The 16,568-nt window shown below is 49.2% G+C and overlaps 1 protein-coding gene across 1 annotated transcript in view; it reads right to left on the bottom strand.

The window, feature by feature from the left end:
- The window catches only part of GAB2 (GRB2 associated binding protein 2), a 125,009-nt gene extending 109,462 nt beyond the window's left edge, over nucleotides 1-15,547 (bottom strand). The window contains exon 1 of the mRNA XM_063305937.1: nucleotides 15,076-15,547. Within this exon, the coding sequence (XP_063162007.1) occupies nucleotides 15,076-15,162 (87 nt within the window). The 5' untranslated portion in view covers nucleotides 15,163-15,547. The remainder of the gene's footprint in view (nucleotides 1-15,075) is intronic.
- Nucleotides 15,548-16,568: the final 1,021 nt, after the last annotated feature.

Genomic DNA, 16,568 nt, shown 5'->3' with positions numbered 1-16,568 from the left:
TGTAATAATTTTGCAACTTCCAGCCTATATTTGAGCCTGAATGTGCGGGGGTTCCCTGAGGCCTGAAAAATATTTCAAGGGTTCCTCCAGGGTCAAAATGTTGAGAAAGGCTGGCTATAAAGGGTTAGCTAATCACTAATAACCTGATGGAGGAAAACACACCACTTGGGGCAAAATTGCAACAAGCTGTGCACCCTTAGCACATCCTTGGTTCCTTTGCCTCAACAGCTAAGGCGTAGTTTGCTCAATGAACAGGGTTCAAGGTGCTTTCGGTGGCCCTATATAAGGGATGCCCAATTTTTTAAGGCTGATGCTACATTTGGCTTTGAGTGGCAGCCCCCCAAACCACAGAGGGGCAGAGCCAGGGCAAGGTTGTGAGTGGGGAAAACCCAATTTGGTTTCTTTTGCAATTAAATGACATTTAATGACATCAACCGAACAGGGCACGCATGAATATTCCTCCCCTACTGAATTCTTTTTCTGTTCTTAAACCCTGCAAGGTGGTAGCAATTTCTGAAGGGGGCTTGGGAGCGACACTAAGGTTTACAGGGGGCAGTTCCAAAATGCACCTCTGAAAAACTCTTGGGAGGCAGATTAAAAGCAAGCTTAGAAAATGCAGGGCGCCCCTCCCCTCCCTTCTTCCCAAGCAACCAGCCCAAAAGCCTTTTATTGATTTGCCTGAGATGCTGCTGAGTGCAGAGTGGATGTTCCTTGGTGGGGGAGGGAGGCTCGTAAGAAGAAGAATAAATAGATTAAAAAGTAAAATGACCACTGCTGCTCCAGCATCTTATGCAAGGGAGAGCAAATAATCCGTGCATTGTTTTGAGGTTATCAAAGCTTTCAGGGCTATGAAGCAGCCCCAGGAACTGCCATTTTTTTCTTTCCAAATAAGGTTTCTTGCTACACAGTTCAGATGCCGGATGGTTCTACGGCTTCCTTACCAATTAGTTCTCCAAGAAAACCAGCTGCCATTGCTGGGTAGAATCACGCTGCAAACTGGGCAAGTTTTCCACATGACTGCCAACCCCCTTTTTGATCCTCTGCGTCAGCCTAGAGAAAGTTGACAGGCTATGATACGCTTTCCTGGATATATGCCCATTCCATCAAATGATGACATGTTATTCTGAAAGAGGAATCCATTTCCATGCGTCTCAGGTGGTGCAAGAAGGAGAAAGGAGGCACTGGAGTGTGGGGGGGGGGGAATGAAATGTAGGAGGTGAAGACAGTGGTAACTACCTGCTTATTGTGACCCTTTGCAAAACCCTGCTTAGGGGATAATTATCTATTTCCCTCTCTTTCAGATATCTAGGGTGGAATGGCATTCCATGAGGTTTACTCTTTAAAAAACCCAGATTCTTGATTATTGGTTTGCCACCGCCATGCTGCTTCTTTAGATACCAGCAAAATTAATCCCTTTCACATGGTGACCTGCAGCCCCAGGATCCACCAACCTAGTCCCCTCCAGATATTCAGAAATACTGCAGAGTTCCCAGAGATTTCAACCCACCTGAAGGCATGCAGGGTGGGAACTGAAGCTTGTCAGAAGTTAAAATGGGGATCTGGTTCAATGAGAGAGACCGATCAGGTGTTGACTGAGGAAGATATTCTCTGTTCCAGTATCAAGCCTGCATGGAATGCAAGTAGTTCTCCACAATCCGAACAGGGCTGGCCTGCACCTTCCGCAGTCAAACCAGCTTCCTACCCTGGAGCCAAGGTCAAAATCTATTAATTTCAAGAGCAGCCAAAATTGCTACCCAGCTCCGCGAAAATCTTGCTCTTGAGCCACAAGGTGATCTGATGCAGCCCGCTGCACCAAGGCTCATTAAGATGTGCTTCGCTGGCACGCCCAACGCCATCAAACACATTTGATTTTCAGCCCCCTGCAATAGATCACCCAGCTGTGGGCCCCGGGATGCATACTCTTGGCGGGCCACGCTCAGCACCAACCATCTATGATTTATCTTCCTTTGCGGTCCTCCTGTCCTATAAGGACATTTAAGGACAAGCAGTCTGTCCTTCCCCTAACCCAGTGTGCAAACGGGCAGCTAGACTTACAGCAGCACAAATCCCTCAATAGATCTGGTTGCAGAATTCAGCATCTGAAAAATAACGGTGCAGTTACGCATACAGTACAGACGTGCATATTTGCAAACAGACTTTGGGGAATACTAGAGATTTTTGTCCACCTTTACTCTTCCCGCAGTACTGCAGCTCTAAAACAACCTGTGTCTTCAATGCATGAGGCGAAATAGAAAGGCATTTTTTAAAAATTAAAAACATAAAACCCACGAAGAGTAGCATTAAAACATTTCTGGGCACCTGTGAGGCACTGCCATGTAACAAAAGCAGTATAATGAAAAGTGGATTGAAACCAGCCAATTCACAAAACAAACCAACAAAGAAAATGGACTTTTGGGAGAAGATTCCAAAAATGAGACGCCCTACTGAGAAGACTTTATCTTGGGCTGGCTTCCCCAAGGGCTACGCGCATCTACAGTTTTGATCTCCCAAAGTGAGGCAGAACACGTGCAAAGGCAAACACCGCACCTTTCTGCCTGCTTTAAAGCTGCCACATTTTTACACACTGCTTCTCAGCGGTCGCAGAGAGACAGATTTGCAATCCTGTGCCTTTTCAGAAACAGAATCCAAAGTTAATGCCATCAATCTGATTGTACCCGAGGCCCATAAAACTGTAGAGCCAAACCTTCTGCACAAGCATTTATGGCTTGTCTCTGTGTGAACACTGGTCTGTCCAGGGATGCAGAATTTTACACCTTTAAGCTATTCTGGCTAAAGCCAGTTTATGAGCCAGGGACAGCCAATAAGGTTTCATATTGTAAAGCAACAACAACAAGAACAGGAGGACAATCTGGATTTTATTCCTTTCTTGATTAAAAGCTTCCCCATTTCCCAAAGATACTATGTGCCCTGTATCACAGAATTTCAATTGTATAATTAACTGTACAGCAGGGTAGGCGCTGTGGTGTTTGTGGGCATCAAGAGTATCTATTGTAACCCTGATTTCTAAGATCTGCACTCCTTTCTCCCAGCAGGCATAATAATCTCACTCTGGGGGAGTGATCTCCTAAGAAACATCATGTGGATTTTAAAAATTCCCAAGGTTCCAGTTTTCCTGGGGCCTTTTCCCACATAATGCACATTTAAAAAGGAAAAAAAAATCTAAAATTTATCTTTCATGATGGGATACAATAGGAATCAGTTGAGGCATAACTGACATTTTCCTATGTTCCTGCTTTCTTCCAAAACATGTTTCTGAACAGCTTCTTGGCAGCAACTTAACATTATGCTCCTAAAAAGCACCCCAATCTGCAGGAAGTCAGCAGGGAAAACATGGTTTTCTGCATCCTCTGTTTGATTATGCTACAGCTTTTTCAGCTTCTCCCCCCTCTCCTGTCCCTCCCTGGTTCCTCTGCCTACTGCACAGAGCATTGGATTTGAATTGCCGATGGGAAGAGCACAGATTGATATTGAAATCAAAAAGCACATTGTTTCACAGGTCAAGGATCCAGGATGTGATGTCAGGATTAACAGCTGCAGCACATCATCCTTTTTTTTTTTTTCCCTCCAGTGCTAAATACTCCCACTCGAGTTCTTTCACAAGTGACCTGTGGGTTGCAGCTACGGCCCTGGAGTTAAACTGTGCACCTGGCAAAACATCTGGAATGGACATACAGACCTTGCCAATCCACAGCATTTAGTTATTAACAGCTTTCCCAACCTGGTGCTCCGCCAGATGTGTTTATAAGTTGCAATTCTTAGGATCCTCTAGCTCACATGGGCTGTTTTGCCACTGAGAGAGGTCTGGATGGAGCCGTTTCTTCCAAGCGGAGGGCCACGCTTTTTCTTTACGCCGTGAACCGACGGCCACTTTTGAAAAACGGTGAACAAAGATGTACGCGAGGCCAGGGCAAAAATTAAATTGGACTGAATTTCACTCAAATGTAATTAAATGAAATCCACTGCATGTAGCTTCTCGGATTACTTTCTGTGTATTCCCTAATATGACCTTGCGGCTTCACTTACACGTTGTAAAAGGTACACGTGGTAATGGCTCAGGTGTTGGCGAAGCCAGCAGCTCTGAAATCTTGGTTTGTAGACTCTGGGGTTAGGGTGTGTGGGAAGGAGGGTCTGTGTGTCTGATGGCTGTACAAAATGCATAGCTGTGCGCCCATGGGTGGCAATCTAAAGAGAGGCAACATGATGTTTGTATCTTGCCAATGCAAAGCAAGCAGTTTTTGTCTCTGCTTTGGGGAAAATCTTCCTATTTTTGCAAACAAACAAACAACTGAACACTTTTGGAAAACTAGCCTACCTTTCTTTGAAATTGGACATGGGGTAAAGCAGAAAACTGTGGGTTCAGAGAAGCGTGCCTTTCACCTCAGACCTAACATGGGATGACTTTCTATGGGGTGAAGACCAACCACAGCAACCATTTTGTCAGGATGTGCAACCACGCTTTCTAAAAAAAGAGACATGTGCTTTTGGATGCCAAAAAAGCTGGAACCCTGGCCTCAGCTTACCCCCACAACATTGTTGTCGTTGTTACTCACTGAACAGCTTTCCAATGTTCAAAAAGATTTACATGCTTTCTTTAATCAAACATCTTTAGATCATTCAACGAAGCTGGCCAGACAACTTCTTCTCCCATCCTGCAGCACCAAAACTGTGAGATAATAGTTTGGCTGAGGCCTTCAACATTTCATGGCCACAGTGAGATTTAAACCAAGATTTTTCGATTCTTGGTTTGTGTTTTTGGCTGCTAACTTGCACTTATTTTTGTAACGTTCTTTCACTTTGAGCAATTTGCAACACGCATATCCTCTCCAGGAGTTGTGACCTGCACAAGTGGGGACAACTGTTACTCCTCCATGTCTTTAGCTAAATATTTACTATTGGTCTCTGCAAATGGGTTACTAAGCTAAGCAGGAAAAGATACAACTAGGGAAATTTAAATATTGTGGTCTCATGCCCAACCAAATGTCTCTTTCAGATTCCAAAACATTAAAACAGATTCTGCCATGTGAGCTGCTTAGGCTAGAAAACCCACTCATGCAAATATCTGACACTTTTACCTTGGGTGGTAGCCAAAAGAAAGCCTTTTTCCTCCCCATAACCCTATCTATCTTTGGCAAAATATTTACACAGCAGTCAATCAAGCTGTTTCGACAAACAGGGAAAGGTAACTGGGGATTGGAGGTGTTCCAACGTTTTCTTTCTTTTTTAAAAATTTATTTAAAACATTTAGAGCCTGTCTACCAGCAGATAATATTAATCTTCCTTGAAGCCTTAGCAAAGTTTTAAGCAAACATCCAGATCAAATCAATCCCATATTCACTTATAGAATATAACCCCCTTTGGGTTGAACGTATCAGGAGAACAGACAATGCCTGTAATAGATCCTTTCCTGAAATACTCCAAATTAGTTGTCTTTACCCCAAGATGCATGGCAAACTAACTGGTCCTCACCCCTGGCTCTAAGCAAAGCTTGAGAAGAGGGGATTTGCCACATCCTTGAGATAACATTAGATCATTCTTCCCCAAAATGACCTTCCAGATGTTTAGAAATCCACGTATCTGGCGGGTGTTGAAATCCACATATCTGGAGGATGATCATCTTTTTGAAAGGCGGAACATTTCAGACACTTGCACCATCATGCAATTTTACACAACAGCCTGCATGCCTCCCTAATAAATAAAAATCAAAAGTGCTCCAAAGCTCACACAGTTGGAAAGAGCACACAGCTGGGATAGGCCAACTGGTTACAGATGCAGTTGGTTAACTTCTCTAAGAAAGGTTGGGGGAATTCAACAGGCCAGCGTTTCTCAACCTTGGCAGCTTGAAGATGGGTGGACTTCAGCTCCCAGAATTCCCTGGCCAGCATGCTGGCTGAGGAATTCTGGGAGCTGAAGTCCACCCATCTTTAAGTTGCCAAGGTTGAGAAACACTACGATAGGCTGTCAAATTTGGTCCAATCCTGCAAGGCCCGTTTGAGTTCTTCCACCCTTATTTTCCAGCCCTGGAGAAGGACTAAAATTTGAAAAATACAATCCTAGAGGAAGCAAAGCCATTTCCCCCCCGCCTTTCTCCCTTTCTGTAACCTGTTATCCTAGACCCTCTGCTTGATGAGGCCCATTCTAAAGTATGACCACCCCTTCAGTGTCTGTAAAACACACAAACCTCTTCCAACCATGACTGCAAAAGCACGGGTGCATACACAAAACTCACGTTTTGAACACCGATTGGAAAAGCAAGCCTGCCTTTCTGGTTTCCAGTTGCTAATTGATCCCCCCCGCCACTCCTTTTTAGGGATCAGCCCTTCCCATTTTCAAAACTACTCATGAGGCATTAAACAACAAGCACTAATGAGAACGGTATCCAAACACACTCATAACATGTTTTAGTTTGTTGTGGTTGCAGACTGCCACACCTTTGGGGCAAGAGCGCTTGATCAAAAGGAGGGAGAAGGCGGTAAGGGTGGAGAGATCGAAGGATAAAAGAGAAGGGGTGTGTGGCAAGAGGTAAAGGAGGAAGGAAAATTTTTTTCTGCAAAAATTCCTGCAACTAAAGAACAGGAGGAGAAAAGTAATTTGCCTGGATGGATGGATGGATGGATGACAGATAGATCTAGATCAGTGTTTCTCAACCATGGCAACTTAAAGATGCATGGACTTCAACTCCCAGAATTCCCTAGCCAGGATGGCTGGCTAGAGAATTCTGGGAGTTGAAGTCCATGCTTCTTCAAGCTGCCAAGGTTGAGAAACACTGATCTAGAGACATCTGGATAAGAATAGCACTTCTTTAATTTTATTCATGCTTGAAAATTAAGGTCACTTCATGTATTCAGTGCCTCCATTATGCAAGAAATCAGGAGACTGGCAGCAACTTTTCTGACCACCCAATTTTATTAAAAGGCAGAAGCTGGGTTGAGCTGCAACTGACTTCATCAGATGCATCAAATGCAGCAGACATGCATCAGATGCACTGGCCACCCCAGGCGTCTGATGAACTGATCAGCGGCTCACGAAAGCTTCTGCCTTTTAATAACTTTGTTCGTTGGAAAAGCTGCTACCAGCCTCTCTTCCCACAATTCACTACCGGTGGATCCATTCATTCATCAACGGATCTCTTCCTTCAGGCTGATTTCTCTCCATCTGATGAATTCCAGCTCACCTCCCAACTGAACAGGAAGTCTTTTTATACTTTGGACTTTTCAACCATTTGGATAGGACACCCAGGCAGGGTTTGTTGAATTAAACAAACCACAACTTATCTGAACTCAAGTTTTTATTTTAAAATGCTTTTGGAGTTAGTCTCAGCTCTTGGGGGCTACACAGGGATCCCCATGCAGTCTTCTTGGCAGCATTCCTGAAAATGTTCTTCCTGGGCTGAGAAAGAGGGACTGGCCCACGGTCCCCCACCAGCTTGCAGGGCTAGAAATCATGGTCTCCTGATTGCTAGTTCATCACCTTCCCCACTAACCTCTTGCCTATCATGCTAAGCCATAAATTGTGACTTACAAACCCTAAGCCCATTCTGCACTAAAGCCAAATAACCACATTGCAGTCCAGTGCAATATGGGACCCCGGCCACACGCACAGCAAAAGGAAAGGCTGGGTGACTTTGGGCCAGTCCCTCCCTCTCAGCCCAACTCACCTCACAGGGTTGTTGTTGTGGGGAAAATAGGAGGAGGAAAGAGCATTAGGTATGTTCGCCACCTTGAGTTACTTATAAAAGTAATAAAGGTGGGATAAAAAAGAAGTCTAAATCTAATTTAAAGGATCAGCGCACCTTTTCATGTTACTTAATGGCCCATTCAAAAATAAATCAATGCTTACCACCCCCACTGGATGTTTAACTTTAATGCAAGATGCTCGTAAGGTGGAACAAATTTCACCCCCTCTTGAAATGCTTCTCTTTCCAAAGCTATGACAATCCTGTTTTGCCCCCAAGGAGCTAATGAGCCTAAAGGAAAATCTGGAAAATGGGAGCTGAAATCTGTAGGTGCTTAGTCAGTGGCAGAGAAAGTAAGGTCTTCTCTCAGAAAAACTAAGCAGGATGAAACCTGGTTAGTATTTGGATGGAAAACTGCCAGAAAAACTCAAGATGGTAGAGGTTGGAAAAAAATAATCTTGGAAAAAGGTGATGGCAAGTCACTTTGTATGGTTGCAAGACCGACTACAGGCTGATGTGAATGAAACAGCTCAGCAACGTTGTACAGGTAGTCCTCGACTTAAGACCACAGTTGGGACCGGAATTTCCATCATAAGTTGTTGTGGTCATAAGTCAAGTCACATGTGACGGGACCCAATTTTATAACCATTTTTACGGTGGTTGTTAAGTGAATCCAGCTTCCCCAATGGACGTTTTTTGCCGGAAACTGGCAAAAAAGGTCACAAATCACAATCATGTGACTGCAGGATGCTGCAACCAGTCGTAAATGCAAGCCAGTTGCCAAGCGCCTGAATTGCAACCATGTGACTGTGGGGGTGGTGCGACGGTCGTTAAGTGCAAGTGTAGGTCGTAAAGCACTTTTCCCGAGGCCATCGTAACTTCAAACCATCGTTAAATGGACGGTTGTAAGTCAGGGACTACCTGTACCTAGTTAGCAGGGCTATGCGTGGATCAAAAAAATTGGGAGTTAAGTGTGGCAGACCTGCACTCATTCAGGTTAACCCCACACTTAATGCAATGACGTCTTTAATGAGAGCAGAGGTGCTGTCCTTGTAGGCTGTCCAAAGCACTTCTTCCCAATCGTTTTCGAACTGTGCTCGCTCTTCCTGGTTAGTCCTTGGAAAGGGGGCCACAAGGAAACCCCAATTCTAGATGGGAAAAAAAGCCATTCTGAAAGAATTTGACAGCAAACGCTATTGCTGTTAAGAAAACTACAAGGAGATGCCCATGAAGTTGTCCAGAGCAAAGGTCAATTCAAGACCTTTATTTTTTATGCCAAACCATATCAGCTTGGGACTCAATCAGTACGACAAGCAATGCTCCTCGTGGGTGTGATGTGCTTAACAAAATGTAAACAGACTGGGGAAGAGTTAAGTGTCTTAAGGGATAATTGTGACAAATATAGTGCTCAATCTGCCACAGCTACATGCAAGATAAAACAGGCCTCCATATTAAGTCACTGACAAGCCGACTATTTTCAGCTGCTTTTCTTGTTTGCTATGGATTACTACAACATGACACATCCATCCTTTTATATTACCCTGGAATATCCTTTGAGCCTGAGTCTCTTTTGGGCCCGAACGTGCCACAGACACATCCTTTGATAGTTACCAGACTCCTTCGCAGATTGGCTTTTTAAATGCTTCGAAGATTATCTTAATTTTAAACAAAATTAGAGGAGCAGATGGCACCCTCCCAGCCTTGTTTATATCGGCAAGACCGTTTCTGGGGCTTAGAAATTGCCTTGAGGAATTCTTAGAGATAGAAGCTGAGGTGACCATAAATCAGTGCTTTGCTAGGATGTGAGTCCACGGATCTTGGACGATGGTCAGAGTAAGGGCATCTGGGGTTAAAGAAGAGGATAGGGCAGCACCTCTGTTTTCTGGCCAAGCCAAGCGACCATCACCACCATTTGAACCGACAGGCCCCCACCGCAGCCATTTTGTGGAAGCCCCCGCAACAGACTCTCACCCTTCTAATGTGCTCGTTAGCTTGAAAAGGCTGGAGATCCCAAATGTCAAGATTGGGAACTCTGCAATTACACAACCGGCGTTCCCTGGCGATGCTTGCTGTAAGACCGCAGTTATGGTCCAGCCGTTCACATGGTCCTACTTTTGCCAAAGAGGCGGTGCTGCCCCAAATAAGGGGTCCATGCCCTCTTGCCCCTCCAAGTATCTTTCTCATCTTGGAGTACCCGAGGGCTCTTCTGCCCCACTGTCCAAATCCTTACATACCCATTTGGAGAAAAGGACCACTGAGGTCTCCTATTTCGTGCACCCAGTGCCTAAAATTCAGGCAGCCCTCTATCGAGCTACTATCGTTACAGCTGGCAATGCTCAGCTGGATGGGCTCCCAGCCCAACCACCTTTACTATCTGAAAAATAAAAAAAAAGGAAAGATATATTTATATTCAAGCTATCGTTCCTGGAGAAAATCAATCTCTGTGGCCGGAAAGCGCTGGTACCAACCTGATGGCAATCCATCAAAAGTGATTTATTTATATGCTCAATTAAATAAATTAATAAACTGACTTGTTTGATTAGAGGAAAGACAATATCTACATTTATTGGTGACTGGAAAACCCTTATGGACTTTTTTTGCCTAAAAAAGAAAAAAAACAAACTTTTTTTGCTTGAATTAAAAAAAAAAAAGATACAAAGAAGTGGCTTCTGATCTTCTTTATACCAGTTATAAGTACAATTATAAATTTACCTCTTACTCTAAGGTTACGATTTGATTCCCTTCTTGCTATAATTTATCCTGTCTAATCATCCAAACCGTAAACCATAAGTTCACTTTTTTTTGTTTTCTGCAAAAAGTCCGTAAGGGGTTTCCAGTCAGTAATAAACGTAGATATTGTCTTTTCTCAAATCAAAGAAGTCAATTGGGCCATCTCAGCAAGTTCCATCATCTTCACCAACCATTCCTCCATTGCGGGCAATGCCGAATATTTCCATCTTTGCGCATGCAACAATCTCACTGTAGTTACCATGTACAAAAATAAAGTTCCATGACATTTTTCCAACTGTTTGTCCATCAATCCCAAAAGAAAGACCTCTGGTCTCGACTGTATACTCATCTTTAAAATCCTCTGAATCAGTGCATGTATTTGCATCCAAAATTTCCTAGCTTTTTTACACATTCACCAAGCATGATAAAATGTCAGAAGCTGCGCCGATTCTTTGGAATGGCATTCCCAGCAGACATCCAGTTGTCTCCCACCCAGCCACACCCCCACTGCCTTCTGGAAGCTGCATAAAACAGAAATTTTCCATTTGACCCCATCTTGGTTTGGTTACGATTTGGTTTCATTTATCTTTATCCTCTCTTTTCCATTAGTTTTTAGACTTTTTATTTGCATACTTCTAGTTCCCTGTATTTCTTATGTATCTTATCTATAGATGGCCAAGGGTCTTTAAGGCCTGGGTGGTCCATAAAAATAAATCATCATCATGACCATCATTATCATCCGCAGGCCAGACGCAGCTGCTCTCTCCCCAGCCCACAAAATTCTGCTAGATTCCAGCCTGTCTGGTCAGCCCTCGCTGAACAGTTTGCAAGGCTATTGCTAGAGCCAAGACATTTAATTTCCCCCCCTCCGCTGTTTATACCCAAGACTGCTCTCCAGCAGCGGGAAAATAACATTTGTTCACCGGCTCAAGGAGAAGCAATATTCAAATGCTGCCAGCTTTGGATCCAAGCATTGTGACTACAGCACATCAGCTGCAGCAAGGTCAGCCGACACGCTATGATGTCCTATTCGCCTGGTTTCAAAGACAAAAAGTGTTCAGCAGGTCCTAAGTGGCTCCCAAGATGTTTCTGGCGCACCCAGAAGAAAGCCAAGGAGGACATTCTTGCAGTAAGGCGGAAAAATATTTCCCTTTCTGCTTTCTTCACATGGTGCTGAATTTTGTATGCCAACATATCAACCTTCTCATTTCGTTGCAAGGAGGTTACCCCAGCCCTCCACCCGGCTCTTACTTAAAGTTCATTATAATTGAACAAGGATATTTCAGAGCCGCTGAGCATCAAATCTGGATTCTCCCTGCATTAGGAACGCACAGTCCCAACGTCCACGCATTCTGACTAATAGCAGCCAAGCCACATCCATCACTTCACCCCTGGCAGGAGAAACTTGCCAGACCAAAGTCAGGGTTTGCTGATTCATAATACCTCATTTGGGCTGCAAAAACTGCGGACGATGATGCGTCCCACTGAACGCAATGGGGTGTTTGTCCGAACCGACCTGCATAGGATTGTTATTCACATAAATCAATCCTGGGGGTGGTTAGAGCCCTAAAGAGGCCCCTGTGAATTACATGAATTTAAATTAAGAACTTTTAATATCTCCATCTTGGATTTTATATTTTATATTTACATTTAAGAAATACTGCTTTTATTGTATTTTAATTTGTATTTAGTTGTAGTTTTATTGTAAGCCGCCCAGAGTTACACTTTGAGTGAGATGGGCAGTGATGAAGTTTGAAAAACAAACAAACAAATGTTTCTGGACTTGTTATCTCTAATATTAGGGGTTCTACAACAGAGACTTGGCAGAGCTCCTTGGATTTTTTATAACAAGAAGGGGAACGTGAACCCAACACAGATACATTTTGCACAGCAACACACGAACTGGTTAATATTTTGCAGAATGTGGCTGGACCCCCAAACAACCTGTTACTGGTAAGACACATGCCTGTCACACCTTTTGCAATTATGCTGAGTTTTTATTACAGTACATGCCATTGCATCTGAAATTCAGTCCTTTCTTCTCTCAAATCCCTGTCATTCTGGATCCGTTTGGAGCACGTCCCACCCAAAGACAGATCCAGCCAAGTAATCAGCAGTGACAATGACTGTTCCATTATGGAGCAAACTTTACCTGTTGAATTTCTGCTTAGTGGCCAGGGGTTGGAAATAGAGGCCCCGCTCAAATTTTCCTGCAGACAAGCTACAGATATGGGCACAGACTCCTTCACACAGTTGCTCAAAAGAAAACAGATGCCACACACACTTAGGTGAGCCCCTAAGACATGGCTTTATGCTTTTGCACAGATCAAGGTTTAGGCAGGGTGCCTTCCAGAAATGTTGGACTTCAGCTCCCATCGGCCACAGCCAGCATAGCCAATGGCCAGAGAGAAGGGGAGGTGTCGTACAAAATTTCTGGAGGACAAGTGTTCCTGGCCAAGCCCCCACTACTTTATAGAAGTCTTCTCTAGGGAAGCATGTTGAGTTAGAAGGATTGCCCAGCTGGTGCCTCGCTTAAAGGTAAGGTACCTCTCTCAGCAGAAAGGAGATGAGACCACCAGGAAATGCCAGGGTTGGTTGTGGGGTAGACTGGGAACTTGGGAAAAAAAAAACTCATCCCCAATCATGAGAAATCATTCCTACTCTTGTCAAGTAAACCACACGCTTTAGTCTCCAAGCTCAGCTCCAAAGAGATGTCATTTTTTTATCACTTACTTTTATTTATTTATTAGACAAATTTATATGGCCGCCCAACTCACACACAGTGACTCCCGGCAGCTTAGAAAATTAAAATCCACAATATAAAAACCTGTCCACCCCCCACTTTTGAGCCAACAGCAATGGAATTTTATGGATGTTGCTTTCTGAGTTAGAGACTCAACAGCATTTATACTTTGATTTGACCAAAGGAGCAGGAAGTGAAAATGCAAAGGAAGTCAAAACGGTCAAAATGGTAGCCACAACTGTTTAATCAAAGCCTTGCACCCTGCAATGCACATAAAAAAGGGTGCAGGGCTTTGATGGCAGGCTGGGGCTCTTGGGCTTTTTTGACCCCCCCCATCCCATTCCTCTATAGCAGTGGTTCTTCACCTCGGGGAGTTTAAGATGTGTGGACTTCAATTCCCAGAACTCCCAGCTCTGCTGGCTTAAACTCCCCGAGGTGGAGAACCACTGCTCTACAGGTCGGCGAAACTGGGAGGGCGGATCTCCACGTCCAGGATCCATCTGATGCTTTTCGCTCTCGGCAGCCAAATCCCGCAGTTCAACAATAACTTCGGCAGGCAACCCGCTTCCCCATCAGGAGGCGGTCCCAGGGAGGCGCGTTCCGCCCCAGGGCCTCTCCCCAGCGCAGGTGCACCACACGCCGAACCCGCTTAGCCAGTTAACTAACCGCCTTTCCGGGTTCGCGCCGCTCAGGCTAAGCCGACCCAAGGGTGGAAGCGGCCGGCCCGGCCCAGCCCAGCCCAGCCCAGCCCAGCCCAGCCGCCGCACGGCCCTTCCCGGCCGGACGACCCGCGAGGTCGTGGGAACCCCGCCCCGGTCTCCCGAAAGGTCAGCGGTCGCCGCGGCGGGGCCGAGCGGCCGCCCGCCCACCGGCGCCGCTAGGGGGCAGGCGGCGGCAGGCAGGGGACAGCGGCCCGACCCGGCCGCCGCCGCCACCTGCAGCCGCCGCCGGGCGCACCCCGCCGCGGGAAGGGGAGAGCCCCGCTCCGCCCAGGACGCGGGCGGCGGCCGTCTGCACCGCCGCCCCGCGCGGCTCCGCCCCGCTGCCCGACCTGCCGCGCCGGAGTCGCTCCGGCGGGGCCGGGAAGGGGCGCGAGTCGCCGCCGCCGCCGCCGCCACCCTTCCCCAGCCCCGGGCGGGGAGGGGCACCCGGCCAGCCCAGCCCAGCCCAGCCCGCGGGGCTAGCGGACGGCAGCAACCCCCGAGGCAGGCGTCCTCCTCTCGGCCAGCGCCGGGCTCCCGCGCCGCCCGATCCGGATCCGCGCCTCTTTGCGACGGAGGAGCAAACCAGGTCCGCTGAAAGGGACGCCCCCCCCCGCTCATCCAGACGGCCAGACGCGGGGGGGGCGCGGGGTCCGCGGCGGGGCTGAGCCTTTCCGCCACCGCCCGGGACGAACCGGAGAACAAGCCGCGGGGGGGAGGGAGAGAAGCGATCGCAGCCCCGGACCCGCGCCGGCAGCCGCCCCATCCCCCGCAGGGCAGCCCGCGCGGCCGCACCTGCTCTGCTCGCCCCCAGCCCGGACCTGCCTCGGGGCCCTTCCGGGCCGGGCCGGGCCGAGCCCAGTCGGCGAAGAACCGCGGCCGACCGGGGGTGGGGAGGCTGGGCTGGCCGGGGGTCGCGCCGGCGAAGGGCCGGCGGAGGGAAGGGGGCCAGCCCGGCCTCCCTTCTCGCCCTCGGCTGCAGCCGGCGGGGCTAAGCACAGCCGGGAAGGAGCGGGCAGGTGGATCGAGGCGGCGGGGCAGCCAGCCGCCCGCCCGCCTGCCGTTTCCCGGATCGCTTCCGACCCCCGCCCGGGAACTCGGGGCAAGCCGGGCGGGGGGGCGCGAGCCCAGCGGGGGCCGAGACTGGGGGGGCGCCGCTCCCCGCCGAAAGCCCCCGCTCCTGCGCCCGGACCAGCCCTCGGACTTACGTAGCGCCTCAACTTCTTCTCCGGCGGCGATTTGCGGAGCCAGCCGGAGCAGACCACTTCGCCGCCGCCGCCGCCGCCGCCGCTCATCCTGGGGGCGGCCGCCGTGGGCCGGCCAGCCGTGGGGGTTCGCTGCGCGGGGGCCGGCCACCCGGAGCCGCATCCGAGCTCGCCCGGGACTGGGGGCTGCGCGCCGCCGAGGGGGCCAGTCTTCGCCGCGCTCCGCTCCCGAGGCGACCTCCGCAGTCAGCGCCGCTCTCCATCGCCCGCGCCCGGCCGTCCGCCTGCCCGGGGCGCCGCCGCCTCCATCCTCCTCCGGGCTTCCCGCCGGCCGCTCCACCGGCTGGCTGGCCGGCCGCGGTGGTCTCCCAGCCCCGGCGAGGGCGCGCTCCCTCCTCCTCCTCCTGCTGTCCTCCGGCCAGGGGGAGCGCGGCCGGATCGCTCCGCCAACTCGGCTCGGCCGCGCACTTCCCCGGGAAGCGAGACGCCGCCGGCGCGCGGGCTCCTCCGGCGCCCCCCCCCCGCCACCCCGCCCGGCCACACCACGCCTCCCCGCTGACTTGCAGGGAGGCGGCGAGCTGGCTGGCCGGAGGCATTGTTTGGGGCGGGCGGCGGACTCCTCCGGCGGCCTCGCTCGCTCGCCCGCCCGCCGCAGTCCCGCCTTGCCGGGGGGCCCCCCCGCAAAATCCGGACCCTTCCCCCCGTACCCGCCCCCCCGGGGCCCGAGGCGGCTCTCCTTCGGTGTGGGCTGGGCTAGTGCCTCCTTCTGGCGTCGCGCTCGGCCGAGTTCACACAACCGGGTTGGAGGAACGCACCCGAAATTCGCTTGGGGGGGGGGATTCTGCACGCGTGTGCGCCGAGCCAACCTGCGGCGCTGGAAGAGGGTGACTTCGAGGATGGGGTTCGGAGCCCGCAGCCATGGGGCCGGTCGCTTCAGGGGAGGGTTTAAGCCTTGGGGGGACCCTAGTATAAACCCCTGGCTCCGAGAGTCTCGGAAGGTTAGCTGAGTCATTTGGGTTCAGGGATGCACCCCACCCCCACCCCATTAAAAACTGCAGTCAGTTGGGGTTGGGCAGGAGATCGATAAGATAGATACTCCGGTCAATCGTGTCCAATTCTCAGAGTCTGCCTGGAGAAGTCCCTGCAGGTTTCTTGGCAAGGTTTTTCAGAAGTGGTTTGCCATTGCCTCCTTTTTAGGGCTGAGAAAGTGACTGGCCCAAGGTTACACAGCAGGCTTTGTGTCTAAGGTGGGACTAGAACTCACGGTCTCCCGGTTTCTAGCCTGGTGCCTTAACCAGGACACCACACAACCTGGCTCTCTCAGATAAATTGAGAGGGAGAGAGAAAATAGGTGGCCAAAATTGAATGGTGGGCAGGCAGGCAAAGGCAGAAAGGGGCCACCACACATACAGCCTTGCAGACCCCGGAGTGGGTGAGCCCAGTGTTTGCAGCCCACCAGCAAAACGTCCTCACTTCCACAGCTTTATGATTTCTCA

This window comes from Candoia aspera, chromosome 5 (assembly GCF_035149785.1).
Source record: "Candoia aspera isolate rCanAsp1 chromosome 5, rCanAsp1.hap2, whole genome shotgun sequence".
NCBI lineage: Eukaryota > Metazoa > Chordata > Lepidosauria > Squamata > Boidae > Candoia > Candoia aspera.
Note: the sequence above shows the minus strand (reverse complement) of the source record. Positions and strands in the feature narration are given on the sequence as shown.